The following is a 20,802-nucleotide window of genomic DNA, read 5'->3' on the forward strand; positions in this document are numbered from 1 at the left end:
GGCTGTTTTCAGTGCACCGCTGCCAGTCTTGTTGATTGTTTATTGGAACAACATCTGTCAGAAATGATTTAACCCAAGCTTTTAGTCATAAACCCGCTCAAAAGCATTTCAAGGATTTAATTTGTAACATAAATGACTTTGGAGCTTTGGCCGATCTGAGAGTTGTTCTATTAACCACCTGACCAAACAGTACAAGACCAACACATTTGTTCATTGTAGGACCTTAGAGATTGTAGTTTGTAGACAGCTCAGTGTTTTCATTCTTTCTACCTGATGCTGACAGGTACAAACTCAAATGCAGGATACCTGAAAATCCCAATGATAATCTGAGTTTAAGATTTTTCGACAAGCATTAGGATTTGCCACGTTTCGCCATGTGCTTTTTACCTGATTTGTTGCTGCCACCATCCCACATATTATCATGATTGTTCAATATCTCAGAAACTTAGAGCAACTGCATTACCTTTGCAAGGATCATCAGGTCCGCATACATTTGGTGGCAAGGAATTAGTTACTCTTCATACTAGCATCCCAGCTTTCTGTCTTATATTGGTCTTAGAGTTTCTTTGTAGAAAATTAAAATTAGATGACTCAACTTCTTGTCTACATGCTTGATAGATTTTGATGTCTGCTAAGGGATCAACCCCCACGCGTTTCTTTAAAGCGCCTTGAGTTGTTGACACAGCGTCTGTTAAAGTGTCTGAGTCGAAACCCTCCACACTGATATAAAACTGAAGCAGTGTTGCACCTCCTGTTGCTTGTGAAGCCAAACTATTTTTGTCTGCATCCCCAACTTAACTATCTTCACTGTCCTCAGACCAGCGATCACACGTCTGTTACCCAGACACTGGTTTGCCAGGGTTTCTGACTAGCTTCACCACTGGTGACTTTTAGGTAGAGAAGTAGATGTATGCAGATATGTGAGTGCCCATGTTTGCAAAGTTAATGGACCTTCCAAGCTGCCGTTGGAGTATATAAGCTGATAACCATGACTTGTTCAGACACCATGATGTCCCCAATGGACACTTAAAGACCTCCAAACAGCTCACATTTATTACTGTATTGTAATAAATACAGTTGTGATGAATGAATTCATTGTCCCTTTATCCCAGGGGCATATTTAATGACCGCCTTCATGGCTCACATTTGCCAGAAATATCGGCACATGACCAATAAAAAACATGCAAAAGTTACCATATCAGTCAGTTATATTGCTTAAGATGGTAAGCAGAATATTCAGATTTACAACACACATGTGACAGAGGATGTGAACAAAAGATCGGGCTTAGTTAATTGTAGATGCCAGTCAGTTACAAATTGCCATGACTGGACCCGATCCTGATCTAAGGGTTCCCTTGAATGTACAGGAGTGTTGGCATTATCATCGGTGCCATCTAATAAAGGCTTTCAAATGAAATATTGTCATCGGCTCGAAACTAACATTATCAGGCGGATAGCACCTGTTAGCATAGAAGTTTACATTTTAGTTTGAAAATGTTACTCATAAGTAAATATGTGTGTTTTACATGTAAGCTGAAGTAGTTTTCTAAATTTAAAAAGCATCTGCCAGTGAGCCATTCCTATTCGAGTAGGCATGATAATGTGTAATTGCACTGCAGGACAGAGCTAATGTTCTCTGCAATTAGATGGAATAAATACGTGCATGTATTGGAATCTGCAACAGGCGAAAACGAGTCTGAAAATATCACCACAAAGCTGTAAAAGTCCATCTCTAGAGGGAGGATGTTCCTAAAGCCAATCCGAGAAGCAGCTTGAATGGACTCCGCAGTGCTTTAACTATGTGTAAATTATCTGCTCGAATTTGTCTTAATGTGGACTTATCAGTGAAACTTGTAAGGAGCAGTTTGACATGTACTTATTCTCTTGTATATTGTGTCTTGTAAGTCATGTCTTTAACCTCTTGACATCTCAGCCATCTTTGTCATTTCTCTCCTGAACAACATGGACTCTATCAACACAAAAGCTTACATTTAGGCCATGTCTCACTTCACTTAGTGCTGTTCATCAGTAATGTGATGTAGCCCAAGAAGCAAGAAGAGATAGATCGGGGAGAAAGACTTGCAGATATGAATGAGTGTTCGTAAAGTCTTCCTTTCTGCCTCATTAATAAGATCAGCTCACCGACGGATGAACCGCCTCATTCCTCAGTGACCACACGTGTTCATTGAAACACATTCCAGCCTCACATTAGGGCCTCCTCTTGCTCAATTGTGGGTCTCCGCTCTGTGCGAGGAGTAAACACTGAGATCATTCAACTGTGGAAAGACCGGAAAATCCAAATGTCTCTGTAATGGGATTTTCCACAGGATCGCATGACAGCGGGGAAATATGATGCACATCTCCTTTTGCTTTTCCTCTCCATCCTCCACCATCATCTCCTTTCACGTCCTTTACATGAGGACGTACAGTAGATGGATGGACGAGAAGCAGAGCAGACGGGGATGAGTGATGGATTTGATGGAAATATTCAGCGCACGTTTCAGGGGATTCATGAAGGAAAAAGTGCAGATAAACCACCTGTTTAGAAATGCAGGGTGCTACCCTCAGATTAAAAAGACATGAGCTGGAAATAATAGGCCGTGGTATAAATAGCTGTGTGGTGCGTGGGAGCAAGGGAGTGTGTGAGGAAATGTGTTGCATCGTCTTGAATGAAAGCGAGGATGGTTGGAAAATATGTGTGTCTGCTAGCTGTTAGCATTTAGCTGCTGGTATTTAATGAAGACATCAGCAGCTGCAGATGGAAATGTCACGAGCACATGTAGATATTCTCCGATGGCGGCGACAGTTTTACATACGACTAAAACCAATATGTTTCCTGGCTTTGCTGACAAGGTTGGGATCTTATGTTAGTGGGACACATGACACATGGAACGTGTCTTTGTGTATATATTACACACTTGGACTGCATTCTTACTAGAGTAGGTCCATATGGTCCATCTGGGCTCTGATCCACTCAGACAGCATTTCCTGGTTCTGTGAGCCAATCAAGCGAGCCACTGAGTCCAGCTGGACGGCAGATTTTGCCAGACTTCAGGGTCCCCGAGAGATTCAGCACATTTGTCACTAGTGGCAAAATGGCAGAACCAGAATGTGACATCATATTTAACAAAGGATAAATAAAAAACTGAATTATAGCAAGACATATTAACAAATTCAGCGAGTCTCATAGCTCATGTAGAACACCACATTTGGTCAATGACAGTGATGAAAGTGATGTCAACAAAAGTAAGCAGCAGCTGACGGAGGAGGTGGTTTTTATTTCCTCACATAGTAGTTGTTCATGTGTTCAACAGGTTTTTTTGACTGTTGAGCCCAAACAGCTTCTGTGTTGTTTTGTTTTCTAACACCTCCATGGAAACAGCATCATAGTTTACAAGAAGAGAGAATTAGAAAATGTCTTCTGTACAGTATGACACAGTTGCATTGTGATAAATTATAATAACAAAAGACAAAAAAAGTTGAATTTCTTTGATTGTTCATTTTATAAAAATTTGAAAAAGCCTCAGGTGTTACCAATAAGAAATAATGGCTCTACATGGCTATACCACAAATGTTTTACTGCTCACATTTTTAATTTGTTTCCATAGTAGTCCTGTATCTGCTCTGTTTGAACACGGCCTGCAGTTCAGCTGAAAAGTCCATGAAATAGTGAATTTCTAATAGTTTCTCAGTTAATAAATAGTGTTTTTTTTGCAACATCTGGCTATTTTTAAGCCATTTTTGAAACCCATTAGAATAAATTCATTTTAACAAAATGTCATGATTTTAAGCTTAAATTATGTTTTGTTTTCCGACATTACCACACAAATGTGTAGTTCAAGGACCATTGGAAAGTTGAAAATGGGATGGCTCTTTCTGTTTTTACACTTTTTGACTCAAGAATTGTATAATTTTAACAGTTATCTATTTTTTACCAGTATGTTTTTCAAACCCACATGTGGGTTTTGAAGTTTTGACAGTTCAGGAAATATTTTGTTCTACAGTTTTTTGCTAAGCTATAAAGATGTCAGTGGCCGCATTTTCATTCATTTTCACGATATTTCATAACTCAATTAAGAGAATATTCTTATTTAGGGAAAGGTCACTGATATTTGTTGGTGTTCTGAGGCATCAGTATGAACTTTCTTCCACTGTGACAGGCCTGGAGTCTTACAGAAGCAGCAGTGCACAGTTTTATTCAACATGACAGGTTTGACAGGAGTGTCAATGTGGTGTACGACTGAATGAGGTACTGCTGAGTGTGAAATGTTTGACAATTGAGTTGTTTTTTTAGTGAGAAGGAACCAAAGAGAGTGACACTTTTACATTTAATTATCTTTTATTTGTTTTTGTTTATGAAGTTGATGTGACAAAATTCTGAAAAATTGTTAATAAGGTGGGTTTAGCTGTATATTTTGGACTCTATGCGCCAATCAAGACCCAGTGGTTTCAAGAACTTAACACTGATCGCTGCAGAGATACGTGTTTTCACATTAGCAAGGGATCCGCTGCTATTTTTTAAAGCTTCATGCTGCATTATCAGCTCCAACATTACAAATATATTAATAGTGGTCAATAAAGTTTGTGTTGCAGCTTGTTGCTGACTGGAAACGGAGTGTAGTTCTTTACTGAAAAGAAACCTGTGGTGGATTGATGGTGGAAAAGGGAAGGTGACAGCTCCAAGTGTCTCCAGGCTGCGACTGCAGTGGGGACGCCTGTCAAACATGACTGCAGCTCAACACGATGCTGTATTTCCAGCTGTAGTTTGATTTTCGCATATTTGGTGTTTCATTTTGGTTCACTTTTCTTTTTCCATTTCTATATTTGCATCTCTTCTCCTGTTTTCATTTGGTTTCTTGTGTTGTTGTAGTTCATTCAGACTGTCGGGTCAAAGGGTTTGTTGGTCCCTCAGGTTTCTCTGCAGGTTTTTTTAAGCCCTTTTTTGTTCTAATGAAAGAATTAACTGCTTTTGAGTGCCTTTGCAGCTCCTTTGATCTTTATACCCGGTGACTCTAAATCCCATTGTATTGTTATTTGCTTTCAGCCCATGCAGCTTCCCTCCTTCTTGTTTCTTGGCTCTTAATTTTGATGATAATCCATTTGATGTTTTCAATATTAGCCTAATCCTCCTGACTCTGAGTGTCTTGAACTCAGTCATAGTAAGTTGTTGCAAAGAGAGGAGGAATATGTGTGCGAGTGCATGGATGTGTATGCGAGGATTCAGGCCGTACCACCACCCACGCTCCCTTAGCAACGGTTTCCCCGGCAACTCCTGTCAGGAGGCGAGTGAGAGGCAGTTAAACGGAGCAGGAGGTTTTTCACAGCTTTGGATCCCGTGACGTTTCCCTGCACGGTAAAGACGGACGTGAGCGAAGAGTTCTGGGTTCATCAGTTAGACAGTCGGCAGTGGAGACGAGGATTTGATGTTGGAGTCTCTGCAGTGACTTCCTGAAGTGACGAAATATTCAGATGCATGAAACCTACTTGGGACTTGAAGATTTTTAAAGAACATCAGAGACTACTCCTCTGAAATCTGCCTCCGGCTCCTTGTTGAGAGAAAATTGTTGTAAAAAGTTTGTGGTTTGCTCAAATCATAAATCTGCTGCAGGAACTTTCTCTCTGGGGATCTCTGTGTTTCCGTCAGAGGAATCTGGGTCTTGAATAAATTCCAGGAGGATAGTTTTACCCCAAAATTCCCTGCTCACCGGGTAGAACTCTCTGAAGCTTCAGCTCAATGTTTGGGGTGGAGCTAGTTTTGTGGAGCATTTTTACACACCTCTAAACCACACATGATAACTCTGTTTTGAATGTAGATTAGATTAGATTCACCTTCATTGTATTAGAATTAAGACAGGCAGTTTAGGGTCTAAGCAGAAATGCAAAAGCAACAGAAAAGTGCATTTTTTGGAGTATAAACTGTATGATCAGTATTAATACTATGACAATGATCATGATGGAGCGACCCACGAGATTCCATGACCAATTGACAATGATACTCAGGCTTCTTTATCCATTTGTGCAGTAGATGATGTTTAGAAACAGTTGCTTTAGATATGTAAGTGGACTCATTTCTTTGGTTTCTGCACCTTTGTGGAAACTCTAAAGTGCCTTTGACCTGGACATAAGTTCTTTTGAATTAAAGTTCCTGACTCTCTTGTGTATGTTTTACAGTGGTTTCCAATGGTGGCCTGAAAGCTGTGTTGAATGTCTATACACAAAAATTGCATTCCTGTACTACTAAACTGTGATCTCAATCGCGTTTTGATGGAAATATCTTTTTGGTCAAATTGTGTCATATCACACATAAGTCTTAAATCAACACATTTATGCTCAGTTTCAGCCAAACACACATATATTAGATGGCGCAGGACTCTCTTGGGTTAACCAGAAAATGGGAAGAGGCTTCAGACTTACTGTGAAAGGGTTTCATTTTAACCCAAACTGTTCCCTTTTCCTAAACCTCACCACATAGTTTTGGTGCCTAAGCCAAAAAATAAGTGAATGTGAAAGTGTTGTCTATAAATAATGGGCCCAGATAAGAAACAGTCCTTGTTTCTTGGTTAACTCCATACTCTGTGGCTCTTTCAACCTGGAGGCCTTGAAAATGCAATTTAGTTCTATAGGAGCATAAGTATAGGGGGGTTTTGATGCCATATGAAGCATTCACCTATTCATCTTACATTTTATACAAACTCAATATGTGTGAGCCATAGTTTTAACATATTATGCTAAGACACAGTTTAGTACATTGCCCTTTTTATCTTTTATTGTGCTGTTGCCGTCTCTGATATGTAAATATACAGAAGGAGAGAAGAGAGGAGTTGATATGCGAAATATCTAAACTGTGGTAACTGATCACTGTTTAACTCTTTGTAAGTGACATGAATCCAACTACAGCAGCTCTTCTGCAAACTTTACAGACACGTGTCAAAGCTGCAGACACAACAGTTTTACAGGCTTTGGTGTACCTTTTTGACATCCCCCTATTAGGAGCTAAACTAAATGAGGGGGTTAGAAGCAGAAAAAAATCCAATCTGAATTTTATATAATTTCTGTAATACTTTATGGTGTAGATTTTAGTGGCAAAGTGGTCTCACCTACAACCCAAATATAGCATTGCAGCGGTGCTTCAAATGTTAGACCACTCTTGAAAACACAAAACTTTGAACCCATTTCTCTCAAAAACTAAGAAAGTGCTTCCAAATCCTTCATTTGTACCGTATTTACGTAGCCTAGCCACACTAGACCCATGTTTGTGAAGGCACAAGGGTCTCGGGCCGCTCGACAGGGAGGGAGGCGGGCTAAAAGGTTGTCTTTCAAATCACTCTGCAGCAATTGGGTAGGTATACAACCAATCAGCGCAACAAATAGGCTGACGTAGTTCCTAGAGCGCCGGCGGATTGTGGCTAAGTCCCATTAGCTTCCCAACCAGCGGAGCCAACTGGTATATTAAGGATTTGCCATATCCCGTCGGCATAAGTCCAAATACGTCTTTCTTCTCAATGAAACACTTCAGTGCCGTCCTTTATTTATCTTTCAAGTTGAATTTTAGCTTCAAATCTTAAAGGGCTGTGGCCAAAGCCGAGTCGAAAGATAACTGTTTATTGTGCTCCGGTTGTTTCTGTCAGAATCGTCGCGCCTCTGTCGTCACTTAGTTACGCCCGCCTTCTGACTCTACACTTCATGGTGATTGGTCCGGCCAGTTTTAGGAGAATCCAGCCTCGAGCCTTATGGAGGGTAACTAGACCCACCCTGGCAGAGAATTAAATTCATTGCCGTGGGTTGTCTAGCGTGGCTAGGCTAGTATTTACTCTCAAATTGTTGTATTTTTAGAGTAGTGACAGATTTAGCAAACTAGTAACAGAGGGAGCTGAATTTTGCTGAAATTCAATTTTATTGTTATCAAGATAATTGCATTTTTTGACCCGGCTCTCGGCTCTTTTGTGCAAATGCAAAAAGGCAGACTGTCAGAGTTTACCAGAAAGGAAGCACATTTAATTAAAAGCATTTTCTGTGATTGTATGCTGTTGTCTAGACTTCCTTGTACTCAGATTTGGACGTTCAGCTACAATGATGCTGATGTAGGAACTATCACTAATTCACGTATCGTTGTTTACAGTTGAATCTCAGTCAGTGTTTCAGTAAGTCATAGTGACATAAGCTGTTTCCATTTCACCTTCCTCAGTAGTGTGTTTTCTCATCTAACCATCGTTCTTAATGAAATTGTGTGTGCGCTTGCGAAGTTCTGGCAGCTTCTCTCACTGCTCTCACTCGGCAGGAATGTGTCTGCTGAGAAGGTGAACGTTCTTATCGCATGAGATCAGCTGCAGAGTTGTGCTGTGTAGTAAACGCCGAGGTGTCCCCCTGACAGACTGCAGGCTCTGCGTCCCCTTTGCAGGAAACACTTCCACGTCCTGGTATGCACATCATCATCGAAACCACGTTTACTTCAGGCAGGTTATTTTAAGTTAGTGTGCGCATTGTTGAGGAATTTCATGATCTGCTGCTTAGAGGAATGTAGTGAGCAAGCGTGTATTACATTCATAAATTTACAGTGTGTGTGTAGCTGCCGTAGCACCACTTTGTACTGCAAAAACAGAGTTCCAGAGTAACTAATTTGCAACTCGATTGTCCTTTCAGGCCAAATTTGTCCAGCAGTCAACAGTTTAAAAATCCTCTAAACTAAAAGAGATTAATCAGCGGCAGTGGAGCCATTTAGCTCCAAACAAAGGAAGCATCAGCGCCATTAGACATCAGTAAAGCTGGGGAAGCCTGTCTGGACTGATTCAGCAAGTCCACCTTCTTCATCAATGGCCACAATGAGAAAACAATAAGGCGACACACAAGACAAATTACCCCAACTCTGCTAGTTTCTTTGTTGGAGTTGTCCTCCTATAGGAGAAATCGCTGTGGAAACAGATGGCAGAGTAACTTACATGTTTACGAGACTGAAAGGTAACGGGTTAGGAGTAAAGCTGAAAAAAGAACAGGATGCTGAAATGGAGTCTGCTCGTTTGTTCTTGGGATACTCAAAGAAAGCTGAAGTGATGCCAAAACAACCTGATTCGGTCGTTTTGACACAACTTGACCGTAGCTTGAAGTGCCGCAAACTGCTCACGTACAATAGTTGGTTTACTCTCCAGCCAATCAGCTTCTTTCTGTGTAGCGACATGGTGCCATTGTTTCGACTTTTCAGCTGAGATTCTGGTTTTAGTATTCGCTGCAGCTGGGAACTTTGAACCAGAGCTAAAGATTTCCTTTCTAAAAGTTTCATGTTCTTCAGCCGGCATTGTTTGTCGTCAGCTTTCGTCACCACCTTGTCAGCACGTGAACTGAGTGAAGTTCTAGTCTGTTGCAGCGGCGCTTTACTGCGGTTCACGTTTTCATGGATGTCTGTAAAAGCATTTGAAGTCTGGTTAGTTTTGACACCATTTAGCTTCCAAAGATAACCGCAGAAATATATAACATTAGAAGAAATGAACAGAGTGAACACTGCAAATATCTACGTATCCCTGTTGTCTGCTGTATTTTTTCACTGTCCTTTGGAGGGTATGAGCTGGATTAAACTCTGCAACTGGAGTAATGAATAATCCTGAATCAATCTGTGGCCTCCTTAGAATCCATTTAAGTCTCCCTGACTGCTTTAATGCCACCGCTGACCACCACCAGTGTTGAAAAAAATCTCCAATTTTCTTTAATTTCCCAGTAATACAGCACCAGTATTTCCCATGTTAAACCGCAGTGATGTAAAGTAATTATCTACATTCACTCAAGTACTGTGTTTAAGTACAATTTTGGGATACTTTTCTGCTACTTTGCACTTTAAGTCTTCTACCGCTATGAGACAAATATTGTTCTATTCGCTTCACTAGATTTATTTGATAACTTTTCTTAGTCGTCACTTTGCTCATTCATATTAATATGAAATATAATCAGCAAATAAATAAATTGTCATGTGTTATTGTTATTATAAGATAAAAATAAGCGGAATTAGAGGGACAAATTCCGCTTTTTTACAGTAATTCTGCCTGAAGGTGATATCTGAAGAAAAACTACAAAATGAACTTCATTGATTACATCTTGTGGTGTTTTTTTATATCTTGACTTTTGATTTAATGCCCACTGAAGTGCTCACTTTTGTTGTTGACATTATTCTCTTCACATCTCACTGTAAGTGTTTCAGCTCTGTAGGATTTATAACTTACAACAGCTGACATCAGTTTATAGTTTGCCCTTAAAAAAGCTCACTGGGCTCCAAGTAAATGATAAGTGTCTGTTTCCTGCAGGTTGCATCACCACCAGTCTCTGCTGACCTGTTGTCCATTTCTATTGTGTGTCTGTGTGTTTTCTTGCCTGCCTACCATTGAGCAGTTTTTATTTATTTATTTAAATGTCTGAAAAGGAAGAGCTATAAAAATGTAAATATATTTTGTACTAAAATCAATAGATAAGCTTTAGGAATAACCTGCAGCTGTGTGTGAGCTCCTTTAACCTACTGAACTTCCAAGCCCAGTAAGTTTTGAAAAAAAAAAAAAGACCTAGATACGCCCTTTGTCTGAGTCACAAAACTGTAGAAACAGAAAGAGTTGTCAACTTTCAGAGGGTCCTTGAACTACTCATCTGTGATATAGTCTGTAGAAGAACTTTTCCAAATGTCACCAAAGTGTTAAGTCATGACTTCACCAAAATCATTTTACTATACATGTCTCATTTAATACAATAAAAATAGAATAAATAAATTGCACCAGATTCTGTAAAAAAGAAATGAAATTTTGCACTCCTTTGCACAACTGAGAAGCCGTTAGTGACTCAGCTGCGACCAACGGTCATGTGACAAAAATTCTGTAATTTTTGGCTCAGTTGTAGATTTGTGTTTACACCGAGCAGAGGAGACAAACGGAAACAAATTAAAAATGTATTTATCAAACAGTTTTTTCCCAGTTTTGGTAACTTCAGTGGGAAAAATGTTGTACGTGCTGATTCCAGGATTTGTCCATTTTTACACAACAAATAATCAAAGAAGTTCAACTTTTGATTGACTTCTGCTATTTTAACTTTATTACACAGCACAAAACACATTTCTGAGTTGTCTCTGTTCCTAGCCATGGTTGTGCTGTTTCCAAAGAGGTGCAGGACTTTATATTACAGTGAAAAAAAATGAGCCCACAGTGAGTAAAAATGAGACAGGTGGAAAGAAAAAACACCCAGAGGTCAGAGGTTTGACCCCATTTAGACAACAGCTCATCTTCTTTTTGACAAATCAGCCTCAGTGGTGGATTATTTCTCAGCTCGGTTTTTCCTCACTGCCTAACAAACCACATGTGGATTTTGAACAGAGAAGACTTCAGGTTACTTGCCAGTGTTGCTGGTAGACAAATTGCACCAGCTGCACCAGACACAGCCCTGCCAGCATTTGGCTGCTGGTAGTTTAGAAACAGAAAATTGCAAAATGAACCAAAAAAAAAAATGTGGAAGCCCTTCTAATGAGCCTGATTATAGCATCACACTCTTACATCACGAGCTATAATTAATCATAGAGATGTTCTGCTGCCGTTGCACTGCTGAGGATCCCACTGGGACTCATTTGCTGTCAGAACATATATTATTGTAGACGAGGGAAGCACCCAGAGGAGGCTGTGAAATCCTCTGAGACATGGCCCTGCCACGCTTCCACCCTCCGTGAATCCAAGTTAACCCGGTGTTTCTGTAATTACATCAACGGACCACTGAGGTACCGTGAGAACTGGGACAGTTTATGTGAGAGCAGCCAACCATAGAGACCTTAGTGTATCGGGTCAAGATGTTCCCTGCTGGTGTAATCGCACTTTTTTCATTTCTTTCACTCGTTCTTTTTCATCGGTCTTTCCTACCTTCAGCGTTCACTCTCTCTGCCAAGGGAGAAAACGGGACAATCCCAAGAAAGACTCAGTCTAGAGCTGAAAGAACCAGAGGGAGACTGAGGTCTGTCAGACAGACAGAAGAAGAAAAGAAAATCTAAAATCTGCTATACACCTTTCTGTTGAATCTTACTGGTCAGGATTATACATTGAAGCCATGCTGGTGGATCCCAGCTGCTGAGCACTCTGCAGCCATGTCACACCTGAGCCTGGCTTGCATATGCGCACTTTAAACTGTTCGCATTGAATCAATTCACTACAACTCAGTAGCTGGTTGTGAAAAGACTCTTCAGTGAATACGTTTTGTTTCATTCACCATGAAGTACTTTATTATGTTCACATTTTTATTGTAAGAATTTAAAAAAAAAAAACACTCAAAGAAAATGGAGATCCGTGATGTCCCTCAGGACCACAAGATCAGTTTCACCACTTGTTGCCATCTTTACAGTTGTTTGCAGCCCAAAAATCTAATTTTGGACATAGACTGGTTTGAATAAGAGAGAATTGGGCAAACAGTAACCAAAAGTGCTCAATTTCACCAATATTTGCACCTATACCTTTTAGATGCCTTCATATATTTTAAATCGAACATTTAGTTTTGAAAGTTGCTTAAAGGAAGTGCTATCCTACCACTAGTTATAGATTAAATTAACTGACTTATTTCTTGACTTCTTCTTAGTAAAGTTGCTACTTTAATGTCCATTGTGGCAACTATGACTTCAGGTTTATGTTGTCTCGGTGGAGATGCAAAATGTGGCCTCCACCATGACAAAAATGTAATTTCATGCATTTCTCATTGTAACAACCAGTGCAGACGTCATAATAAATAGTCAATGATTAGCAAAATCACACACTATCATGATTACTCATAGGTAGACAGATGTGTGTTTTACCTGAAGGAATTAATTTTTCTTGTTTTTGTTACATCAACATGCAGCTTATCGCATTAAAAAAACAAAATTTAACTTTGACAACATACTTTGGTTTTGTGAAATAACGGGAAAGTTGTGAAATTTAACAAGATAAAGTGATAAATGCATACAACACACACACTTGATCTTAATGCCGTTTGAATTTTCATATAACTGTTATTGTGTCCAAATGTTTAGACAAATTTAGTTTTGGTACTCTGGCGAAATTGTTACTACAAACTTTGATGACAATTAAGCCTCTGTCAATTAAACTGAATTCTTTTATATGTTGTTAGACGGGTAAAGTTTCTTGTAAAAATTAATAAAATATCTGACTATAATGAAAAAAAATATCATAGCAACATGAAAAGGATCTAGTAAGGAGCTGAAGAAATTATATTTGTGGCAACAATATGCTGCTGTAGTCTGGACTATTTAGTAAAGAACCAATGAGCTCCACAGACAACAGCATGCAGCCCGCTCATCTCTTAAATTTTAATTAAAGTAGTTTCTCTTGACATTTCTGTGCGCGCAAACCAAACATAGTGGGCTTAATTTCATTGCTGGAGACGGACTCATGTAGATGCTTTGAGGACTGGGTTTAAAAATGAGAATAAGGTTCAGCTTATATACTGTATGTGCAGGATACGTGCACGAACAGGGGACACAGTTGGACTGGAGAATGCAAAGTGTCGTACAAAAAGTGCCCTTGATGAGTTTCACAGCAAAACATTCAGACTCGCAGTGGAAGTGGGATGACGTTTCTTTTGAAACATGTGATCGAGGTGGGAAATCCAGCAGAAAGAACAGGTGCAGTTTGATAAAAACAGTCCAGTGTAGACGTTCAGTTCAAGCTGTCTGTGGGACCATAAGAGCTGAACTGTGTCCATGTTTAAAAAGAGAGCAGTCACAGGGACAAATGAGTTTTAACGTTTTTGTTTAGGGAAAAATAAACAGTATCATAAACAGTTTTCATTTTGATGATGAACAAATGATCTAATATCAGAAATATCATCAAAGTTTGCTTTAGAGATACATTTTTAATACTCAGTTGGCATAGTTTTGTTGGTCCACAAAAAGTGTTGAAGTTCTATCCCTAGTTTTATTAAAACTGAAACAGCACAGTCTGATACAGAAGTCCATTTAAATCTATCAGTTTTAGTTCAAATTCATATTCCTTACTATTATTACCTTAACTGAAGGTTCGTTTTGCACTCTGCATGAGAAACTGTCTCCAAATGTGCAGACTCTCACTGATTAATCTGCACAGACTAATGCCATCTTATCATAATTTAAAAGGAAAATCCATGCTTTGAAATGGGCCTTAAATCTTTCTTGCTATGCTTCTTTTGTAAATAAAATCTTCTGCTTCTGCAAGCGGAGGATTGTTTCTCACAGCTGTACGGGAAAACATTTCCTGGGAACATGACCACGACATCACTGCTGTGTGGTAACCTGCAGGTCCAAACATGAGTGTGTGTGCGTGTGTGTGTGTCATCCCTCAGGCAGATGGCAGGGAAAGGGAGTTTGTGTTTGCATTAAGCAACATTTATGCTGATGATTGACTTTCAGCTGTGAGTCAGCTTTCAGAGGAACAGGATAAGTGACCCGACAGCGTCTGATTTGATGCGATGAGGGAAAGTGCACGTTGGCATTTAGCTCTGTTTCCCACCGTCTCTCTCCTCTCTCTCTCTCCTTACTTGTGTAATTTATGAATGTAACACTCGCTCGTTTACAGTCGACGCAATTTACGACCCCGTAAATCACAGAATGTGACAACATGGTTGAGGCTTCGCAATTAAATGAAAGACTTCTTGGGAGCCTTGTGTGTGTTTGTGTGTGTGAACCTGACAGATTACAACCTCCCACAGTTTGCATCCGTTTTCCACCTCACATTTTATCTCTTTTCTCCAAATCACACACACACACACACACACACACACACACACACCCTCCTTATTATATTAGTTTGTTCTTAAAAATCCCTCACACTCTCAGTCATTGTGATGAAGGACGGATTGTGTAGCTTTTCATTTACACATCTACGAGACACTTCTGTACCTAGTATTGTGAGTACACATTATGTATATACAGGGTGCTTCTGTGTGAGGTCTGCTGTAGAGCTTATCTACAATTACTGTACGTTATTTCCATCAATGCTTTCTCTCTCCTGCTGCACAGCTTACTAAGTGAACACAGAATCTGTTCTCACATTTTCATTGAGTCATGGCTTCGTCTCTGCACAAGCAGTGCTGCATATATAAACTGTAACGGCAGTCATTCTTATTTATGTCTCTCTCTTGTTTGATATTCTTGTACAAACTGCTTCAACAGCGGCACAGTTTGCCCTGCAGGCATCATTACGGTTTTATTTTTCACAGAATCAGAGCGATGACAAATGTCTTTTTTCCTCCTCTGTTGCGCTTTAAGTGATTTCCACGTGCACAAACGTGGACACACTCGCATACATTGCTTACACGGTCCATTTCTTGTGTTTCCCTCCACTGCGGCTCAGCACCGAGTCTTCTACTGCTGCCTTCTGCTGACACCTAGTGACCAAACCTGAATCTGCAGATGTAATTTGTGCTGAACACTTAGAGAAGAAAGCATCATACTTTAAGATAATTAACATTAAGAGTCAGGCCGTTGCATAGAATCAAGCAAGAAATGACCAAATGACAGTTTTGATTGTATTCTTCTTAAATTCCCTCTGTCCTCCAGCACGCTCTTTGCAGCAGAGTGTAGCCAAGACAGATTTTCTTCACCACTTTAATTCAATGTGTGTATCAAAGGTGCCCAGTCTTAAGCAAAACTGACTGTAGTTGCATAAGAGCATGGCAAAGAGAACCGATTATATAATGACATGTCTTATGTAATAACAAGTAATTGCCTATAGGTCAAGAGGTTCATTCTTGACCCCTAACTAAGTTATTTACTCCTTTTTTCTCATTTTGTACATCTTTGTTGTGGCTTTTGTTTTTCACCTCCACTCAGCTGCTGGTTTTCTTTCTTTCACTGTTTGAATTTTACTTCAATTTTCAAGAAACATGTCCATAAATTTACATTAGCTCAAAGTTCTTCTGTTGTGGCTCTCAGAAACGGACAGCAGAGACAGCTGCCGTGCATTTTCGAGTTCACATGCACGTCTTCACACCTCCTCTCGTCCTCCAGGCAGCTCCAGGACCAGCAGAGACAGAAGGAGATGGACCGGGAGCGTCAGGAGAGGGAGCGCCTGGAGCGAGAGATGCTGGAGCGGCAGGAGCGCGAGCGGCAGGAACGGGAGCGTCAGGAGAGGGAGGCGCAGGCGGAGAGGGAGCGTCTGGAGCGGGAACGCCAGGAGCAGCAGGAGCGCGCCGAGCGTGAGTTGATGGAGAGGGAGAAGGCGGAGAGAGAGCGGCTGGAGAGGGAGCAGCAGGAGCAGTTGGACAGAGAGCAGCAGGACTGGGAGAGAGGGAGACGCATCTCCAACGCCGGTGAGTGATGCTCTTTGGCTTTCCTGCATTTGCACACAAATACACTCACACATGCAGCTGAAGATCTGCAGATTTATTCATATGAAGGATATCTGATGCTTGTTTGGCATGAGATCCTGTCAAAACAGCTGCTTCACTTGTGACTACAAGCTCTACAAAGACACGAGTTAATAGTGAATATTGACTATTTTAATGACCAGTCTTTCTTTTCAATGTATTATTTTTTTAAATTACACTCAGTCTCTTGTATTAAATTTGGAAAATGTTCAATTTTAATGTGCCCCAATTCCATACAGGATGCAGTTTATTTAACATGAGCTGTCTTAGTAAACTGTTCCTGCAGTAAATCATCAGAAAAATCTACAAGCTTAGCTGCAGAATTGATACAACATAGCTTTTGTCGTTTTAAATGACATTAAGTCTGAGGTTGCAGTAAATGTTTTGTGCTTTCTGCTGTCTTCACAAAGTCATTTCATCAGCATCCACAATCCAAAATGCTTTATGCTTATCCAGCAGTGAGCAGCTCCTTCCTTTTCTAAGCACATTGCATTGTGGGAGAATAGAGTCCATCAACAGCACAATCAAAAATCAAGTGTTTTCTAGCATATATACAGATTTATTTTTTTTTGGAGTGTTTGTCTCTTTTCCAGTGTAAATGTATCACATACTCAAGTCCTGCTTAGAATTAGTGTGCAATGGAGTAAAGATACAGTTTTACAGTCTGCAAAAAAATGTGTTTCCAGTTGCTAAGTTCAGATCTTAACTGAAAATTGTTCTTAATTTAGGTTTTATTCTTCTAAATTCCTAAGCTAAGGTAACTCAGTAACTAGTGTAAGAAGGTGAACAAGCTTCTAATGAGGATAACCTCTCTGATAGTCCAGAAAAAGGCAGCTGGATGCAGGGGTTGAAATATAAGAGGTGGATTTCCTCAAATATCCATCTTTAATAGTGTTTTTTAAATTATGTTTCGGTCTGGCCTTGTTAGTGCAAAGCTCCAGTAAGACGCGGCTCATCTGCCCATGGGCTGGACAGGCGCTATGAACAGATTGCAAAGGCACTGGGGCATGGGGGAAAATGAATATGTTGGTCCCTACACGTGAGTTTAAGGCCTTGTGCATTATTTTAGAAAGATCGCCGCCAGCACCAGTAACACACCCCGGGCAGTTTAAACCTAAAATAGTTTTCTGAATAAATGAAGCTTTATGCATGTAAAGCTCATTTTGACTAATTTCATTTGCAAACAGCTCAGTCAAGTTTAAAAAAGAAGTGCAAATACTTCAAGTCCAGGCTAAGTAAATGTTGCAGCAGGTAGAAGGTGGAGCCACAGGTGAGAGCATCACATGTGCACATTGTGCTCATTCTGAACCAGAGCTATGATGAAGAAGCATTTCACTATCGGATAAGAAGTGAAATTTGTTTCGTTGCAGGACTGGGTCAGTAGGGAAGGCTGCATTGTGTGGCACGCTTCAGTGCAATGCTCGGCCTATTAGCATATGCATGCATAAACACACACACACACACACACACACACACACACACACACACACACACACATACACACACAGAAGCAGGCAGACACAGTTCAGTAGCATTACTCAGAGGCTAAAAATACATCATCAGGGAGCGTCAGTGAGACCCTCAGGGACGGAGGTTTGTGTTGGTGTGTTTGCACATGCATGGAAAAGCCGCAGGCTGACAGGGGGATGTTGTTTCACATGTCATGTACAATAACATACTGAGAACACACCGGAGCACACACACACACGTTCTGTTTGAACCTGCTGCGTTTGATGTGATTTGACATTTAACGCTCAACCCTGGTCGTCTGTGTGTGTGTCTCTCACAGAATAACTGTGTTTGTGTCTCTAAAGCGGCTGCAGTGATGGCTGTTCGTTCTGGATCGACCCTTCAGTCGGTGGATCGATGAACACTTAACTCTCAGAAAGCTGCTAACATGTCGCGAAGCTGCGACGGTTTGTGGAGCCGTGAAAACTGCGCCGTCTCACTGTTTTCTCAATCATCTCAGAATTCAGCAGAAATTGGTTGCCGTGCGATCGCTGTGGATTCTCTGCTGCAGTCTATGATCTGTTCTGTTTTTGTAAAGCAGCTCTTTACTTAGCTGTTAGCCAGAGTGTGAGCAAAAATTGAGTTTGAACCATTTTTTAACAGTTTAAACCTTTTCTCGTGCAAACCTTTGGTTAATCTGCCTTGTTTTTAAGCAAAAACGCTGCAAAGTCTGACTAAACATAGTCAATAAGCAGGGATTTTTTTGCTTTTCCTCAATGAGTGTATTGTTTGGGACTCATATTGGCTTTAACTAATGTGTTTCCACTCTTGCATTTTATTGTAGAAGCATACACCCACCATGTCTGCAACTACGACTGCACAATTTGCACATAGTTCTTGAGCATGTTTATTGTATATTCTCTCAAGTAAATGGATATTGTTTGACCTCACACAGGTATATTTATCCTTTGACTTAAAATTTTGAGAAGGCCTAGAGGATCTCTGTTTTTCTTTTTAGGTCAAAGTTGTTCTTTCAGTCCAGCTGGTTTGGCACAGAGGAGCATGGCTGCAGAATGGCTTTGTCGTCTTCTCATGTGAATGCATGTGCGCTTAACATTCCCTCGTGCGCTTCATGTAATCAGTGTGTTCTGGTTTGTGCGTCGATTATGGTGGAATGGCAGAGCAAAGCCGGGGCCTCCTCGGTCACGTGAGCCGCCCAGAGCGACAGGGAGACGGAGCGAAAGAAAAGGAGGGGGTTGAAGGATGGAAAAGCGAGAAGTTGGGTGGAAGAAGTAGAGGAAGATGAGATGAGATTGTGTAGAGTGTGTGGAGCAGAGGGATGATGTAAGCAAAGGCGAGAAAGTTGGCAGAAGCCAGAAGAAGAAGCAAAGCATGAAGGGAAATTATAGGTTAATAAAAAACAAAGAGAGATGGAGTGCTGTGAGTGTAGCGGAGTGGAAGTCGGAATGAGCATTAGAAGGTAAATGCAGCATGAGCTGTCACAACGTTCAGCAGGGAGAAACGTGAAGAAGCCACACAGCTGAGGAGAAAGTTGAAAAAGAGCCGGACGGTTTAAGGAATCCATCAGTTTGTCTCGTGATTGTTGGTGAGGTGATCGCGTGAGTCTCAGCACAGTTGCTGCTGTGTGAGTCTGACCCTGCAGGGTTGGGTCAAGGTTGTCATGTGTAGAGAAAAGGTTTGTCTGATCATGCATGCATCTGTATATGAAGCAAGTCTGTGAGTAAGTGTGTGATTTCTGTACGGCAGGTTCCCTTTGCCAGGAGGGAAAATACTGGTGGTATTTGACTGCATAAAGTATCAGACAGAAACACTTCCAAACAATAAATAAGTATTTATATTGTCAATGTTACAGTTTTACTTTGAAGTAATTATTATCAGACTGAACATTGTTAAAAAAAAAACTAAACTCCAGTCTCTAACGAAAGCCTACAAAAAGTGTAGAATTACAGTGCTGGTAAAGGAACATGAGCAGAAGGTGAATTGCGGATTAACAACTTTACACCATCCACATACACACAGAAAACATATGGCAGTCGCATAGAGGAGCACATAAGCACAACCAAGGTAATTAGTTAGAGAGGGTCAGACTAAGCCTGGGTGAATATATAGTGAAACAGAGGAGGGGTTGCGGATTAAATTTCCCACGATGCAAAGGTATTCTCTCACCCCGACACTTCTACACCAGATTAAGAAGAATACTTACAAGAACTTGAAAATGTCATGATGATCTGGAAAGAAGAGATTTTCTACAGCAAGACTGCCATATGATCTAAAGAGTTTAGATGGTAGAGATTAAAGCTAGCACCGTAGTATATCCAGACAGGTAGCCCAGCTCCAACACGTTAACTGCTGTACAGGGACTTTACAGTGGGAGGTGAAGGAACAAGGGAAGATTTGGTTGATCTATAAAGACACTGGGATGAACAATGACAGCTATAGGTAGATGTAAAGGTCAGCCAGATCAATTTTTTATATCCATATGGAAAAATCATGTCTATTACAATAAAATGTGTTATTTCAGTTCCTATTAGTAATTACCAGTCATTTTTATATGACCCATTTTCCTAAAATTCAACAGAAAATGTATTTATTTAAAATGTATCCACTTTAGCCTATTTATTAAGGTACACAGGTGATAATTTTAATGTTAACGTGGCAATAAAAGACACACAAATAATCAAATTATGTAAAGAAGATATAATAAAGTAATGATCCCACAGAAAGAAAGTAAAGCCTGGAGAGCAACGATGGCAAAGCTGCTGCAGAGGTTCAGGTTCAGAGTAGCTAACCTGGTGTTTACTGGACTTTTAAACTCAGCGTCATTGTCAGCCTCAATATTGGATTACCTTTCTCTCCTGACAAAGTATGAATAGTATTAACAGGAGAGATAAGCAGGCACTTTTCTGTAGTGAAGTTAAATTTGCTCCACAAAAAGAGAAAAAGTAGGCTCAAAGAATTGTGCTTGTGTTTTTTTAGATAGTTTCTTTGCTTTAT

The 20,802-nt window shown here is 40.3% G+C and overlaps 1 protein-coding gene across 7 annotated transcripts in view; it reads left to right on the top strand.

The window, feature by feature from the left end:
* The window catches only part of enah (ENAH actin regulator), a 186,654-nt gene that overhangs the window by 144,214 nt on the left and 21,638 nt on the right, over positions 1–20,802 (top strand). For all 7 annotated transcript variants that reach the window (XM_051960665.1, XM_051960663.1, XM_051960664.1 and 4 more), the window contains one exon: positions 15,980–16,281. In XM_051960665.1, the coding sequence (XP_051816625.1) occupies positions 15,980–16,281 (302 nt within the window). The remainder of the gene's footprint in view (positions 1–15,979; positions 16,282–20,802) is intronic.

The sequence above is a fragment of the Acanthochromis polyacanthus genome, chromosome 16, assembly GCF_021347895.1.
Source record: "Acanthochromis polyacanthus isolate Apoly-LR-REF ecotype Palm Island chromosome 16, KAUST_Apoly_ChrSc, whole genome shotgun sequence".
In the NCBI taxonomy this organism is placed as follows: domain Eukaryota; kingdom Metazoa; phylum Chordata; class Actinopteri; family Pomacentridae; genus Acanthochromis; species Acanthochromis polyacanthus.